This window comes from Eptesicus fuscus, chromosome 8, assembly GCF_027574615.1.
Source record: "Eptesicus fuscus isolate TK198812 chromosome 8, DD_ASM_mEF_20220401, whole genome shotgun sequence".
Lineage (NCBI taxonomy): Eukaryota > Metazoa > Chordata > Mammalia > Chiroptera > Vespertilionidae > Eptesicus > Eptesicus fuscus.
This window is the reverse complement of record NC_072480.1, coordinates 61,259,361-61,276,898: the sequence shown is the minus strand read 5'-3', so window position 1 is coordinate 61,276,898 and position 17,538 is coordinate 61,259,361. Positions and strand designations below refer to the sequence as shown.

General features: G+C 39.4%; 1 protein-coding gene across 1 annotated transcript in view; it reads right to left on the bottom strand.

Moving 5' to 3' along the window:
- DNAJC3 (DnaJ heat shock protein family (Hsp40) member C3) overlaps positions 1 to 17,538 on the bottom strand; it is an 83,818-nt gene that overhangs the window by 55,298 nt on the left and 10,982 nt on the right. The window contains exon 2 of the mRNA XM_008143993.3: positions 5,021 to 5,131. Within this exon, the coding sequence (XP_008142215.1) occupies positions 5,021 to 5,131 (111 nt within the window). The remainder of the gene's footprint in view (positions 1 to 5,020; positions 5,132 to 17,538) is intronic.

Here is a 17,538-nt window from a genome sequence, read left to right as displayed (position 1 = left end):
CACTCTTTCTTAAATCAAAAATGTTTCCAACAGATCAAGACTATTTCCCAATCAGTTCTAAATCTTAAAACCCCTGGCCAAAAAATATTTATATGACAGATACAAAAATATTTCAAACTAAATCACTGACAGATCTGTACCACAAGGTAGAAATAATTACTTGTGTTACTATGCAGTTTTAATAAATAAACCTTTTATTGTGTAAAAATGTAATCATAAAACATACTATGCCCAAGTAATTTCCAAAACGTACCAAGTAATTTTTCAAAAATAAAAATGGAAGGGTGTCACAACCTAACATAAATAATGTCTGCAACATTATAAAAAAATTATTCATTGATACACAACATGCTGCTGGCCAAATTCAATGAAAAACTTTAACATCATCATTAAAATGTCCATACTACCCAAAGCAATCTATAGATTCAATGCACTCCCCACCAACGGCATATATCACAGACCTAGAATGAACTCTCCAAAATTCATCTGGAATTTAAAAAGAGACCCAGAATAGCTGCAGCAATCCTGAAAAAGAAGAACAGAGTAGGAGGGATCTAAATACCAGATATCAAGCTGTATTACAAAGCCACTGTTCTCAAAACTGCCTGGTACTGGCACAAGAACAGACACATAGACCAATGGAATAGAACAGAGAACCCAGAAATCGACCCAAACCACTATGCTCAATTAATATTTGACAAAGGAGGCAAGAGCATACAATGGAGTCAAGACAGTCTCTTCAATATATGCTGCTGAGAAAATTGGACAGATACATGCAAAAAAATGAAACTAGACCACCAATTTACACCATACACAAAAATAAACTCAAAATGGATAAAGGAGTTAAACGTAAGACGGGAAACCATAAAAGTATTAGAGGAATCCACAGGCAGCAAAATCTCAGACATAGCCGAAACTGGTTTGGCTCAGTGGATAGAGCGTCGGCCTGCGGACTCAAGGGTCCCAGGTTTGATTCCGGTCAAGGGCATGTTCCTTGGTTGCGGGCACATCCCCAGTAGGGGGTGTGCAAGAGGCAGCTGATCGATGTTTCTCTCTCATCGATGTTTCTAACTCTCTATCACTCTCTCTTCCTCTCTGTAAAAAATCAATAAAATATATTTAAAAAAAAAAATCTCAGACATATGCCAAAGTAATATCTTCACCAATACAGCATCTAGGGAAATGGAAACTAAAGAGAAAATAAACAAATGGGACTACATCAAAATAAAAAGCTTCTGCAAAGCAAAAGAAACCATCAGCAAAACAAGAAAACCCATTGCATGGGAGAACATATTTTTCAATGTTATCTTCAATAAGGGCTTAATCTCCAGCATTTACAGGGAACTCATACAAATTAACAAAAGGAAGATAAACAACCCAATCAAAAAATGGGCAACAGATCTAAATAGATACTTTTCGAAAGAGGACATAAGGAAGGCCAAGAGACATATGAAAACATGCTCAAAGTCACTAATGTCACTAATCATCCAAGATATGCAAATCAAAACGACAATGAGGTACCATCTCACACCTGTCAGAACGGTTATCATCAACAAATCAACAAATGACAAGTGTTGGCGAGGATGCGGAGAAAAGAGAACCCTTGTGCACTGCTGGTAGGAATGCAGACTGGTGCAGCTACTGTGGAGAACAGCATGGAGTTTCATCAAAAAACTAAAAATAGAACTCCCATTTGACTCAGTGATCCCACTTCTAGGCATATATCCCAAGAAACTAGAAACACCAATCAGAAAGGATATATGCACCCCTATGTTCATAGCAGCACAATTTACAATAGCTAAGATTTGGAAACAGCCTAAGTGCCCATCAGCAGATGAGTGGAATAGAAAACTGTGGTACATCTACACAATGGAATACTACGCTGCTGTAAAAAGGAAGGAACTCCTACCATTTGCAACAGCATGGATGGAGCTGGAGAGCATTATGCTAAGTGAAATAAGTTAAGTCAGAGAAAGATAAATTTCACATGATCTCACTCATTTGTGGATTATAATGAACATAAACTGATGAACAAAAACATATCCAGAGACAGAGAAGCATCAATCAGATGCTCCAACCTCAGAGGGAAGGTAGGGGAGGGTGGGGGTAGGGGCGAGAGATTAACCAAAGGACTTGTATGCATGCATATAAGCCTAACCAATGGACACAGACACCAGTGGGGTGAGGGCATGAACAGGGGGGAAGCGGAGGGGCGAGGAATGGGGAGATAAGGACACATATGTAATACCTTAATTAAAAAAATAAAAAACTTTAACATTAATTTCTAATCAAAGATGAAGTTAAAGCAATCAAGTACATTACAAAATTTAGAAGTTGGGAGGTATAAACACTTTTATGAATAAATAAACATTTAACAAACTTTTTATATAATTAGTTTAAAGCAGGGGTCCTCAAACTACGGCCCGTGGGCCACATGCGGCCTGCCGAGGACATTTATCTGGCCCGCCGGGTGTTTTTGCCGCCACTGCCTGTCCTGCTTAGCAGCCGACTTAGCAGTGTGCATAGAAATTTGTTCATAGTTGTTTTTTTAAACTATAGTCCGGCCCTCCAACCGTCTGAGGGACAGTGAACTGGCCCCCTGTTTAAAAAGTTTGAGGACCCCTGGTTTAAAGCAATGTATTAGCACATAGATGACATTTTAACACAAAAGATTAGCATTCACTTTGAAGTAGCACAGCCCTATGATCTGCAGCAATAACTTGTGCATAACTTGTTAGTCTAGAACAGTGACGGGCAACCTTTTGAGCTTGGTGTGTCAAACTTCGCCAAAAAACTGAGCATAACTCGGGTAGTGTGTCACTTTGAGGAAAAAACTAACTCCAAGACTCTAGTCGCAAATGTTTCATCCTCAGGAACAGCAAATGTTTCATCCTCAGCATGTGGCCGCGTGTCATCAGAAATGGCTACGTGTGTCAGTGCTGACACGCGTGTCATAGGTTCGCCATCACTGGTCTAGAACAATTCACTGTTAGCTAAAGGCTCTCACCAAATCACTGGGTTGCCTGAAGCAGTCAACGTGGCCATACTAAACATTATGTTTGGTAAATGAGACAACTGCAAGAGGATCTACACTCCTTTTCTGATAAACACATATCTCCTAAGAGATTCAGTAGGCCATGACACCACATCACCCTATCACTATCTGCTATATATTGTCATCATATATAATTTAAACTCTATTTTCTATAGTTAGTTATGAACAACAGTGTCATACATAAACTAAAATGATGAATGTCTCAAACCACATAGGTCTTCCTCAGAAATTATGACATTTGTACCATTTGAAAATCATTGCTACTCATCAAATTATGAACCAAGTGACATAGCTATTCGAATTCTGTATGCAACCAGTGTTTTACTTTTTCTTTTTACTGAATTTCACAAAAAATTACTTTAGTTTTACAAGTTTACATCTTTCAGTGAAAACAATAATATTTTATTGGGTATTTTGGGGAAGAGCCAGCTCAAGGATTCTTGAATGGCAGTAATGCTAAAGAAAACTAGGGAGCCCTAGCTAGTTTGGCTCAGTGGATAGAGCATCGGCCTGAGGACTGAAGAGTCCCAAGTTCGATTCTGATCAAGGGCACATGCCCGGGTTGCGGGCTCGATCCCCAGTGGGGGGGGCATGCAGGAGGCAGCCAATCAATGATTCTCTCTCATCATTGATGCTTCTATCTCTCTCTCCCTCTTCCTTCCTCTCTGAAATCAATAAAAATATATTGAAAAAATATATATATTGAAAAAAGAAAAAGAAAACTAGGGAGTCATTTTAACAAGAGGCTCAGTGCACGGATTCGGGCACCAGTAGAGGTCCCTCAGCCTGGCCTGCACTCTCTCATAATCTGGGACCCCTCAGGGGATGTCGGACTGATGGTTTCGGCCCGATCCCTGCAGGCCAGGCCGAGGTGCACAAATCCATGCACCAGGCCTCTAGTATGCATATAAGATCTTTGGTTAATCTCTTCCTGCCCTCCCCCCTTCCCTCTGAGATTCATCAGTCTATTCCATGTTTCCATGCCTATGCATTGAGTGTCTGGCCCCTGGTGGTCAGTGCGCTTCATAGCTAGCAGTTGAAGAGTCAAATGGTCGCTTAGGCTTTTATTTAGATAGAGAGATGATAGATAGATAGATAGATAGATAGATAGATAGATAGATAGATAGACAGACAGACAGACCGACCATGGCCCATAATGCTTCCATTAATTGTGGGATTAAAGATTGCAAATAAAAGCCCTAGCCTGTTTGGCTCACTGGATAGAGTGTCAGCCTGCAAACCAAAGGATCCCGGGTTCGATTCTAGTCAGGGGCACATACCTCAGTGGCAGGCTCCTCCCCGGCCTGGGCCCTGGTCAGGGTGCATGCAGGAGGCAACCAATCAATGTGTTTCTCTCACATCGATATTTCTCTGTCTTTCCCTCTTTCTAAAAATCAATGGAAAAATATCCTCAGGTGAGGACTTAAAAAAATAAAAAAGAATGCAAATCATAAAGTATAAAATAGGTAGAAAGCATAACTTTCTGAGGTTGTAGGAAGAATCAATATTTTTTAAGACATGCTTTATCTAAGACAATAACTGAATATTTTTTAATTACCATGCTACAGCACTTAAGACAGTTCAAATCACCAGAAAAGTAACTATTAGATTGATTATCTCAAGTCATCAAGAAAATTAAATTGTATTTAGTAAAATATTTTAAGAGGCAGAAAATTATGTAATGCATTGAAAAAGGTTTCCTGTCAAAATTATCTTGAATTATTCTTGGTATTTATTATAGCAAATCTCAGTTACTACCTGGAACGTTCTCTCATGCTAAATACACATGCATTCAAGTGTTATGCATTTATTTTACTAATCTATTTCACTGAAAATTCTGCAAATATTTTTAAGTGTTATATTTAAGCATTAAATAATGTTTAATTTAAATGTTATTCTAAAAAACAGCTATTAATTAAAATTTACTAAGATGGCCACTGAGTTTTTTACTTCCAAGATACATACCTACTGCAGCATGAAATTGTGATAACGCATCAGCCAGCTGTCCAGCGGCAAGCAATTTCTTCCCCAATTCAAGATGTTTCTCAACATCTGCATTCACTCCACATTCGGCACCTAAAAACAAATTAAAAAATAAGTTAATTATCAATGGACCAAGATTTAATTCTAAAGAATAAAATGTTAAAGCTATAATTATCTGTCTCAGAAATTTATCAGATGAGAAAAGTAAAAGGAGCTGAAAAGTGACCCAAAGAAAGTAACAATAAGGCACAAGCATGCTTCATTTTATAGAGTATAAGCAACCCAAACCATATTAACCTAGTCAATGAAAAGAATGCAACCAGTCTACAAAATATAAGGGAAACTATACAACACAGTAGTAGTAAATCTATGTTGAACAACGAAATTACAACTGCTTTGTTAAACTAGACTCTCACTTTAATGAATATTATCGAGACCACTATAATATTCAAGTATTTGCTGAGCACCTACAATGTATCAGGCACTATTCTAAGTATTTGAGATAAGTGCAAAGCAAACGAAAAAAATGCGCCACTCACAGTGCTTGGCATTAAAGGAGGAAACAGACATAAGAAGTAAATTACACAGCACGTTAGGGAAAAGTACTATGGAAAAAGCAGAACTGTGTGATGGGGGTCAGCAGTGCGGGGCTTCCAGTTTTACATGAGGTGGCGAATGGTGTGCTTCACTGAGAAGCTGACATTTGAGCAAAGATTTAATTGAAGGAAGTAAGGAAGTCAACATGCAAGTATCTATGTAAAGAGCTTTTCAAGAAGAACCAGGTCATGTGCCAGAAATAGCAGGAAGGCCAGAATGGCTACCACACAGCCAACAGGGGAGAACATAGTATAACATGAAGTCAAAGTAGAGGGTCTATGTCTGGCTTCAGTTTCACTCTGGGTAAAACGGGGAGCTACTGAGGAATTGTGAGTAGAATAACATGATCTGCCTGGCAAAGCCAATTATTATAAAATGTGCTGCCTTTCTGCTTTGAATTCATCTTTTAGTACTTGGCTGTAAAAAAAATGAGTTTTTAAGCATTTCTTTATACAGCACAATGTTACACTTTGTTAGAAAAGGGCACTGAAGGGGCATTGCAAGGACACCTTCTGGTTCCCCTTACTGCCTTTACTTTTTTCTGGCTCCTGCTTCATGGTACGCATGGGAAGGACATCCAGTGGTACACTGCCTTATGGCTATATGCCCAGGGATCCAGTCCCTCAGCAATCTGGCAGCCTTGGCCAGACACCACCTCCCTATAAGAACACCATGCACTCGAGGCTTCATACCCACAACAGCATCCTGACTCCCCCTGCATACAGCTAACCAACCTGGGCTCACCTACTAGTATACTTGAGAGGGTTGTTTCCTGCCTGCCCAGATACTGTGGACCAGCTCTTGCCCCAGCCACTCAGCGAACTGTTCTACTAGCAAACTCAGGTTGCAGCTATACCTTCTTCAATGAGGTCTGAACCCCAGCCAATTGTAAGAATATCCTTTAGAGTTCCCTAATTTACATGTTTATAGTTACTCTCCTTTCACAACTTAACAATTCTTTATATTAAACTTCCCCTTTTAAATTACTATGTGGTTTCTGTGCCCTGAGACAACACAGACTTATACACATTGGTAATAGGGGTGGTCCCAGGAGACAGACTCACAAAGATGGAATTTGACAATTGTTTTGGTCATGCCCTGAGCTTACTAGTAAGTGCAGTCGTGAGCTCCTTGACAATGAGAAACATTATTAGCAATCCATTGCAGTCTTGGAATAAAAATTAATCAAGATATCACTGTGGTTTGCAGTGAGCAAGTGCTAACTGAGGCACATGCCTTGGAAACCCAAATGTCTGCTGCTCTAGACCATAAAGAATTGTGATGTGGGGGAAGATTTTTCTGAGTACACTAGGTCACTTAGGAAAAAAAACAAAAACAACAAGCTCAGGTCTAACTCTCAGCTCAATTCTCTAAGAGCGCCATAGCAGCTCTAAAACAATCTCTTATTTTTTGAAACCACAGAGCTAACTCAACTGAAAATAAAACAAAAAGTTTACTTTTGAGGGTTGTTAAATTAAAACAATAGTTGAATTCACAGTTTCACCGAGTTTCTCCTCTGAAATTTAGGACATGCATTAGTAAACAATGGAATTCTAAAACTTAGAATGAAGACATTTAGTTTGACCCAGATGAAACTAACCAACTTAAACCCCTTCTGAGCCTCCCTTACCAGAAGTAGCTCACTCTCCCATATCAGAGAAGACTAGCCTTCCACCGCTTAAAATTCCTAGCATAACCTTACCTAGGGCAAATACCATGAAAGGGGATATCCATTTTCATTAAAGCCTACCCTAACCACTCCCAATGTCACTAAACAGGTATACACTATGACCAAAGGAAATAGATTATACAGCAAAAGAACTAAGACTTTCATGATAAACTAACAGAAACGCTTGGAACATGTGTGGAAGTGGATTCTAAAGGTGTTAAACCAAGCAGGGTGAAATATAACACTATATCTGGTCTAATTCACTGATAGGTGCACACTTACTACAGCAGAGGTCAGCAAACTGTTACTGTAAATAAAATTTTACTGGAACACAGCCATGCTCTTTCATCTCACATTTTCTATGGCTTTCATGCTATAATGGCAAAGTAGAGGAATTTTGACAAAAACCATATGGCCCATAAAAACTAAAATATTTACTATCTGACCCTTTACAGAAAAGATTTGCAGACTCCTGTACTGGAAATCCCAGATTTAATTATATTAGCTCATGCAGATGAAGGTAGTTCTAAAACTTACTTGGTTGGCTGACTCAAATTGGACCCAACAATGACCTATGCTTTCATAAAACTAAGATTCCAGAGAGTTTCTTAGCACAATAAGGAGGGATTCAAAACCTTTACGAGACAGGAAAGTTGGACTGGATTTATCATTTACACACCAAACTCCCACTTATGTTCCAAACAGAGCCCAGCAGACACTCCATTTACTAATGTGTTCAGAAATATATTAGTATGCCAACTGCAACCTTTTCAAAGCTCTGTGGTCACGCTCCTTTGTAGGACAGGTATGAGTTTAGGGCAGTGATGGGCAACCTTTGAGCTTGGTGTGTCAAACTTCGCCAAAAAACTGAGCATAACTCGGGTAGTGTGTCACTTTGAGGAAAAAACATTATTTCGCAAATGTTTCATCCTCAGGAGCAGCAAATGTTTCATCCTCGGCCTGCGGCCGCGTGTCATCAGAAATGGCTACGCCTGTCAGTGCTGACACGCGTGTCATAGGTTCGCCATCACTGGTATAGGGGATGCCACCATTGAGATTGGCTTTCTGATTTCAATGGGGATGATGGGATCCTGAAGTAGCTGAAGCTTAAGTAGTACCACTTCACCACCATAGACCAGGTGAGCACATCAACTATAAATGCATCAACTACTGAGGAGAATCTTAACAATTAGGTTTAAAATGACTTTGTGGATATCAGTCAACTTCCTTCCCCATGATACCGGTGCCTATGCAACGGACCCATGAACAAAGTGGCCATGGCAGCAGGGATAGAGGATATGAATGGGCTCAAAAAACACAGCTACTCTTTACCAATGCTAATCTGGCTGACTGAGTACCTAATCTGACAACACTAGAGAACAAACTTGAGTTCCCAATACAGCACCATAGGGGTGAAGGTGGGGGGACAAGCCAGCCACCTGGTAGCAGATTGATTATACTGGCTCTCTTCCATATGGATCACCTTCACATATTCAGCATATGGATTTTCCTGTAACACTTCTGCCAGCACCACCATTGATAGACTCATCATCATGGCATTCCATATAGCTGTGTATCTAATCAATAAACACATTTACTCATTTCCCAGCAAAGAAGGTGCAGCAATTTGCTCATGCCCATAGAATTGGTCTTACAACATACTCCTTCACCCAGAAGCAGCATGCCCATTTGAAAAGAGGAATGGCAGCACTAGTTGGGAGACAAAAACCTAAAAAACTATTTTGAAAGCTACAGGTTACACTTTCGGTGACAGACCATCAGATGGTGCTCTCTCTCTCCCATAGCCATAATTCAGGAATCAAGAAACAGAAGTGGGAGTGACTCCTTTTATTATTACACCTAATAATCCACTTGTAAAATGTTTGCTTCCAGTCCTGGCAACATGAGCTCTGATGCTTTGGAGTTCTTGTTCCCCAAAGGGTAAATGCTTCCACAGAGGATATACAATGGTTCCAATGATTGGAAAATTAGAATGCCACCTTGCCATTTTGTACCCATTATGGCACTAAAACCGACAGGCAAAAAAAATAAAAAATGTTTTTTAAATGTCAACTACTAAAGTCCTTTCTTGCCGCTACACAGTGGTGGTTACCCAGAGGATTCTCTAGGGCAGTGGTTCTCAACCTTTCTAATGCCGCGACCCTTTAATACAGTTCCTCATGTTGTGGTGACCCCCAACCATAAAATTATTTTCGTTGCTACTTCATAACTGTAATTTTGCTACTGCTAATGAATCGTAATGTAAATATCTGTGTTTTCCGATGGTCTTCGGCGATTCTGAGAACCGCTGCTGTAGAGCCTAAGACCATCGGAAAACACAGATATTTACATTACGATTCATTAGCAGTAGCAAAATTACAGTTATGAAGTAGCAACGAAAATAATTTTATGGTTGGGGGTCACCACAACATGAGGAACTGTATTAATGGGTCGCGGCATTAGAAAGGTTGAGAACCACTGCTCTAGGTCTTAAGTTCTTCCAATACCAAAGGTTAAAGAAAACTACAGAAAACAGAACAATTTAGCACTATGATCTCTCAGGAATAAAAGTTTTGGTCACACCATCAAGTAAAGAAGCCAGAGTAGCTGAGAGCAGAAGTATGGAAGAGCAGTGAAAAAGAAAGCTATACATATCAACAACCTCATTACCAGACACAAAGACTGCAGTAGCTTTGTATATTTTCTCTTTGCTTGTTATACACGTTATTTATTTGCAAATACAGTCAATCCTCACAATTCACAGATGCTGTATTTGTGAATGTGCCCAATAATAATTCATTTGTAACCCCCTAAAATTCAATTATAACCCTAAAATTAATACTTGGGGCACCTTGGCAGTCATTCACGGACATGTGCATGTGCAGAATGATGAAAAACTTGAGTCACTTATAGTACAAATTCCCAAGTAAGGCGATACTTTGCCTTCTTTCTGTTCTGAGTTATAAATAAGTGACCTTTTTATGGTATATTTAGGATAGTGGTTTTCACATTTTCGTACTTTTTGTTCACTGTTAAAATGGCCCCCAAGTATAGTGCTGTCTAGTGTTTCTAAGTGAAAGAGGTTGTGATGTACTCTTTCATAGAAAATATGTGCTAGAAAAGTTTCATTCAGACATGAATGATAATGCTGTTGGCCATGAGTTCAATGTTGATAAATCAACAATATATATTAAATATTTTTAAACAAAAACACACATAAAACAAGGTTAAGTTTTGATCTGTTGACAAAAATGTAGTGACCTGAGGCTTACAGGATACTATTCAGTGTAGTAATGACTTCACAGAACGTAACCACCACAATAACTATACAGAATCAACTGTATTGACCATATTTTCTCTAGTTTGCATTTTTACTTTATATTTGTTGAAATTAACTTTACAATTTAGTCTTTATGTAGCTGAATGCTAAGTGGGATAGTAATAAGAAAATAGTAATTTATATAGCCAGTTATGGACATAAAAACTTAGAACTGTGTCTTTTCAATTGGGGTACAGGTGGGAATTTCTTCACTTATAAGAATAGTTGTATCTTGCTAGGTAGGAAATACAGTCGTTTAATTGTAGTGGAGTTGAAATGTGTGTAGAAGGGTGCATATGAAAACTCAGTAGCCAAAGTATCTCTCTTTTACAATGAACAGGATGAAAGCTATGATGCTACAGGGAGATTGTAGGGGAAAAAATAAGAGCAGTAATCACTTGGGAAAGTGGAAGGATAGACTGGGAAGGGGCAGAAGAGAACTTTCTGGGGGTTCAATAATGTTCTGATCTTGATAGAGGTATGTGTTACACAGGTATATGTAGTTATCAAAATTCAGCAAATGCAACTTAACATATGGACATTGCTCTAGCCAGTGTTGCTGAGAGGTTAGTGCATCAGCCCTCGCACCGAAGGGTCATGAGTTCGATTCCCAGTCAAGGGCACGTACCTAGGTTACAGGAAGGCAACCAATCAATGTGCCTCTCTTACATCGAAGTTTCTCTTACTCTCTCTCTCTCTGTCCCTCTCTGTGTCTCTCCTCCTCCCAGCCTCCCTTCTACTCTCTCTAAAAATCAATGGAAAAAAAGATCCTTGGGTGAGTATTAACAAAAAAAAAAAAAAAAGGACATTTTATTATGTATGTAAATTTTACAGCCAAAACAGCTGTTTATGATATGTATATTAAAGTAGTTAGGGACATGTGTTCTGATGTGATTTTTAAATGTATTTTTTTAGAAAAAATAATGGATGGATCGAGAAATACTCAGATGGATATGTGTTCAAGTCAATTATTGTAATTATATTAATGGTAGAATCTAGGTGATGAATACAGGCGTGTATACTATAAAATTCTTTCAGCCTGCAAAACTTTTAGTAATAAAATGTTGGGAAAATATACAATAAAATCAGTATTATGATGGGGGAAACACACACAGGGTGCTGTGAGGACCCAAGTTAAGGTACCAAACACGTATAGCCAAAATTAAATACAATTTAAAATTCAATGTCTCAGTCACATCAGTCACAGTTTAAGTACTGCATAGCTAATGGCTAGTATATTGATCAGTGCAGATGATTCAGAACATTTCCCATTATCACAGAAACTTCTCGGACAGTGCTTCTGAGGTGACAGGAGTTTTCCTGAGGTCTCACCTGAAACCTGAAGGGAAAATGGGAAGAATATCTCTGTATGAAAAGGCTGAAGAGGGAAGCCAACATTCCAAATGCAAAGAACATCATATCTAAATGCCCAGTAGTCAAAAAATTAATGAGGTTTTCAAAGAAATTAAAGCCAAGTATTGCAATAGCTCTCCTCTCCATCATAATTTAATTATTCTGGAGTGGGTCACTTACTAGTAAGTGCTAGGTGATTACAGTAAATAGCCAATAGAGAAGGCAAAAGCCAATAAAGTATCCGTTACAATTATCCAAATGACATTATGGTGACTTGACTGTGTAGTAGTGGTGGAAATAGAGAAAAATAGACTGTTTAAAGAAATGTCAGACAGAAAGACCACCACCTGACTGGATATGGAGGTCAAGTGAAGAAAGAGCATGATCCAAGAGGATACTCAGGGGAACTATTTGAGCAACTGCTTGCCATTCTAGTGATCAAAAGCAACTGAATTCTTATTTCATCCAATATAAGCAAAAAACTGAACAAAATTCACTTTATCTTGCTATATGCCCTACTAAACAAAGTAGCTTTTTTGGCTTTTAGTATTCCTAGTCTGAAGTTTCTGTGTAGTGTCTTATTACCTGGGCTGCCTTTTGGACCCCCACTCCAAGGAAAAAGGAAAAACAAGGAGGGAAGGTGAGAGGAAACCTTAACTTGATGGCCTCAAAAAGTTAGGGTCCTGCAGAGCCCTATTTGTTTTGGGCAACAATGTAGAGAGCTAGGGTACTTAAGAATATGAGTAACATACAGAGAAATTAGTTGGGTGTTTTCAATGAGCTGGGAAAGCTTTTTTTTTCTCATTTAAAATGAGGATATAGGCTCCTACTCTGTGAAAATTCACTATACAATATAAATTTAGAAACTGATTATATTCATAGAGTGAAAGTCACCTGTAGTTCCACCCAACTCCATACCATATCCAGAAATATAACCTGCTTTTCATAATGAAGATTATAGAAATTAATGTGCTTCATTTAACAAATGTTACTAAATACATACTAATATGTAAAACTGTGGCCATAGGAAGAGATGAATAGGGTAGTCTCTTTCAAAGAGTCAATGAAGAGAATCCCAAAGGCTTTAGCCATTTATGAGAACTCCCCAGCCTGCAGGGGTCTCATAATTGACTCTGGAGAGAGATAGGCTGCTTTCTAGCATTACATTGGAGAAAAAAGGGGGACATCTGTAATCCTCTCAATAATTAAGATTTTAAAAATTAAAAAAAAAAAAAAACATAAAAAGGACAGGATTGAACTGGTGGGCAAACCACATCCAAGAACCCTTCCCAGGGAAAGCAGGCCATGGAGGTGGCTGCAGTTCTTTAAGTGCTCCAACTCTGATACACCAAAAAGGAAGGGACCCTGGGTATGTCCCAGCTTCCAGCCTGGCAATCAACCTTCTGCCACAATCAGCAAAGACTGGCATTGAGCAATTCTGAAATATAAAGACAGAACATTAAATCAACCTTTAAAAACTAACACCAGCCCTGGTCGATATGGTTCACCAAAAGGTTGCAGGTTCAATTCTTAGTCAGGGCACATGCCTGGGTTGTGGGCTCCATCCCCAGTAGGGATTATGCAGGAGGCAGCCAACCCCTCTCACATCAATGTTTCTCTCTCTCTACCCCTCTCCCTTCCTTTCTCTCTAGAAAATCAATTAAAGAAAACCAACACTAAATAAGAAAATTAAGGGGGAAAAATTTAGTGGAGCAAATAGAAAAAAATTCTAAAAATGAATATAATTGACATTCTTACAGAGTTAAAAGGGTGCAACATTCATTAAACGAGAAAAAAAAAAAACAATAAACAGAACCAAGTATTTATGCACTGGCTGCTCTACCAATGAAGAAAAAGATAAACAAGATAATTTCTAAGAGCCATGATAAACTGCCAGAAGAAAAGAGGAAGAGTCCTTAAGACAAAGGGGTTATAATCCCTGAGAAGATAGTGTTTGTATTAAAACATAAGTGAGTAGGGGGATTTTGAATGACAAGGAGCCTCCAGATGCCAAAACATTACTAGGCTCCCAAGGAGTACAAAACAAGTGCAAAGGGCTTAGGTAGGACCAAGCTCCACTTCAACCAATCCAAAGTAGGCTCCAGCATGTGAAGAAGGATAAAGGATGTAGGCAAGACAGATCACATTGGGCCTTGAAGGCCACAGTAAGAAATTTCTATTTTATTTCTAAGTGCTAAGAGAAGTCATTAGAATGGAAGTCATTTAGCCAGGAACTGACTACCTGATTTACATTTTAAAAAGATCACTTTAGGCTGGCGGTGTGGCTCAGTGACTGTCAACCTATGAACCAGGAGGTAACGGTTTGATTCTGGTCAGGGTGCATGCCCAGGTTGCAGGCTCAGTCCCCAGTAGGGGGTTTGCCGATCAGTTATTCTCTCTCATCACTGATGTTTCTGTCTCTCTTCTTCTCCCTTCCTCCCTCTCTGAAATCAATGGGGATATTTTTTTTTTTTAAAGAAAAGATCACTTTAGGGCAGTGATGGCGAACCTATGACACGCGTTTCAGCACTGACACGCGTAGCCATTTTTTTTTTAATTTCTTTATTGATTAAGGTGTCACATATTTGTCCTCATCCCCCCATTCCCATCCCACACCCCTCCCCACGCATGCCCCAACCCCCTGTTGAACTTAACCGTTGGATAGGCTCATATGCATGCACACAAGTCCTTTGGTTGAACTCTCCCCCCTCCCCCTACCCTCCCCTATCCTCCCTCTGAGGCCCGATAGTCCGATCGATGCCTCCTTGTTTCTGGTTCTGTTCTTGTTCCTCAGTCTATGTTGTTCATCATTTCCCCTAGATGAGCGAGATCATATGTCACTAGATATATACTTATAAGAACTGAATGTGAGACGAGCAATAATAGTTATGCTGACAGGCAAATGAATCAGTCTGTAGTGAGTTTCTTTCTGGACCAACAGTTCTTTTGAGACCCAATTTCAATGTCCACCAGTTCCTTATGTGTACATGGCAGCACTGACCCCTCAGCTCTGGATGGTGAACAAATGGTGGTAACGGAGGTCCGACTCCCTCTGGTTTGGTCTCGGCTGGACCTGCGTAGCCATTTTTGATGTCACGCGGCCGCTGAGGCAGCCGCATGCCGAGGATGAAACATTTGCTGCTCCTGAGGATGAAACATTTGCGACTAGAGTCTTGGAGCTCCAAGACTCTAGTCGCAAATGTTTCATCCTCCCCTATTAGACACTCTGTGCCGGAGGTCTGTAGGCCAAAACAACAGAAGTCCGGCACAGAGCATCTAGTTCTGGGACTTCCGGTTAAGCCGGGATCTTTGCCCTCACTTCCGCTGGCAGAGCAGGGAGCAGCGGAACACAGTGGGGGACACATCTCTGGGGGCCCTGCCATTACCAGTAACCAAATAACAGTTAACCACAGCAACCATTATCTACTGTTCTTGGGTGTCATGGATTTCTAATCCATCATTACTGAGGTAAGTGAGGGGGAGGCTGGGAGAGGCGAGGGTTTGTGGCGTGCTATGGGTGCCGTTTCCCGCTATTACAAATAGCGGCAGCCATTTTAACTCACATAAGGAACACCATCTTGCTCCATAGTGCAAACTCCATTTCACCACTATTACTGTTGTGCATCCTTATTAACCCCTATTTCTGCTTATTAACCCTGCCCTTTCCTAAAAGACAGTAATATGCACCATTTTGTGGTTAGTTAGGCTAGTTAACCCCTAATTGCCTGCAGGCCTAAGAAGCTATCTATAATTCTATCTTCTGTCACTGCCCCCCTGATGGAGAACCCAAAAAATAAAAAACTAAGGTTAAGTAAAGGAAGTGGTAGTAGCAGTGGCCGACCCTTTCAAGAGACATGGACCGAGATGTATGGCTTTATAGAAAAAAATGGCAGATCATTTTGCGTTCTATGTACTGAAATGGTAGTAAGCAGAACGTGGAATATAAATAGACATTTTTGAAACTAATCATTCCCAGCTCTTGGAAAAAAGTGAGGATGAAAGGAAGGAATACATTTCCAGGTAGCTACACCTTTGTAAGAGCCAATCTAATTCCATCCTTAAATTTATGAAAGGCTCTACAAATTTAACATCTGCAAAAGAGCATTGCTCACTCTATAGCTCAGCATGGAAAAGCGCTCAGTGAGGGAGAATTTATTAAAGAAACTCTCCTAAGATGTGCACCAGTTCTATTTCACGATATGCAGAATAAAGATGCAATTATTAAGAGAATATCTGAGTTACCACTCAGTAGAAATATCCTAAAAGACCGAATAATGAGACTGAACACAAACGTACATCATCAATTAAAGAGAGACATAAGGAAGTGTAAATATTTTTCGATCTCTCTTGATGAAACTACTGATGTCACATCACATGCTCAGTTGGCCATTATTGGTTGATATTCTGATGGTCTCACAATGAGAGAAGAGTTGATAAAGTTAGTATCAGTGTCAACAAGTAAATCAGGAAGTGAAATATGTAAGGTTGTTATACAAACATTTCGTGACCTAAGCATTGATATCTCTAAAGTTGTGTCAGTGACGACAGATGGGACACCAAATATGGTGGGGAAAAAAGTCGGATTTGTCAAATTGTTTACAGAAGCTATTGGACATCTGATTGTGCCTTTTCATTGTATTATCCATCAGGAGGCTTTATGTGCCAAGGCAGGATTCACCGACTTAAACGACTTAATGTCAGTTGTTACAAAAATAGTTAATTTAATAGCTGCTCGCCCCCTTCACAAGCGAGAATTTTCGGCACATTTACTGGAGGTTGATTCCACCTACAGTGGACTGCTGATGTACAATAATGTAAGATGGCTGAGCTGAGGCAAAGCTCTTGAGCGCTTTGTGGAGTGCTTTGAAGAAATTAAGGTATTTCTTGACGATAAGGATCTGGGAAACTTTCCTCAGCTTAATGATGATAAGTGGGTCAACACCCTGATGTTTTTTACAGATCTCTGTTCATATTAATGAACTGAACTTAAAGTTACAAGGTTTTGGCAAAAGTATTGACGTTATGTTTGGATACATAAAAGCTTTTGAAAGTAAAGTTAAAATTTTCAAGCAAGATGTAGAAACTAAAACTTATAAGTATTTTCCTCGAGTAACAAAGTATTTTGAGAAGGCCAGTGCAGCTGTACAAAATGAAATGGAACTCTTGCATATGAAGTACCAGCATGTTTTAGACTCGTTACTTGACCAGTTTAGTGATAGAGTTAGTCAATTTAGAAGTCTAGAACAGACCATGAAAATAATTAAGTATCCTGATGTAGTAGTCTACAGTAGTTTGGAATTAAATGGTTTCCAATGAATGCAAATTGATGATTTGGAGATGCAACTTGCAGAATTTCAAGACAGTATCTGGACTCAGGTGTTTGTCGACTTGAGGTCAAAGCTTGAGAATCTGGAAAGGTGCCACTTGGAGAATCAAGAGGAGTGCCACTACGAACAGGAAATTTGGAGTGCCTGGAACCGACTACCAGACACTTTTAGCACCCTGAAAAATACAGCAATGGCTTTACTCACAATTTTTCCCTCTACATACTTTTGTGAGGCC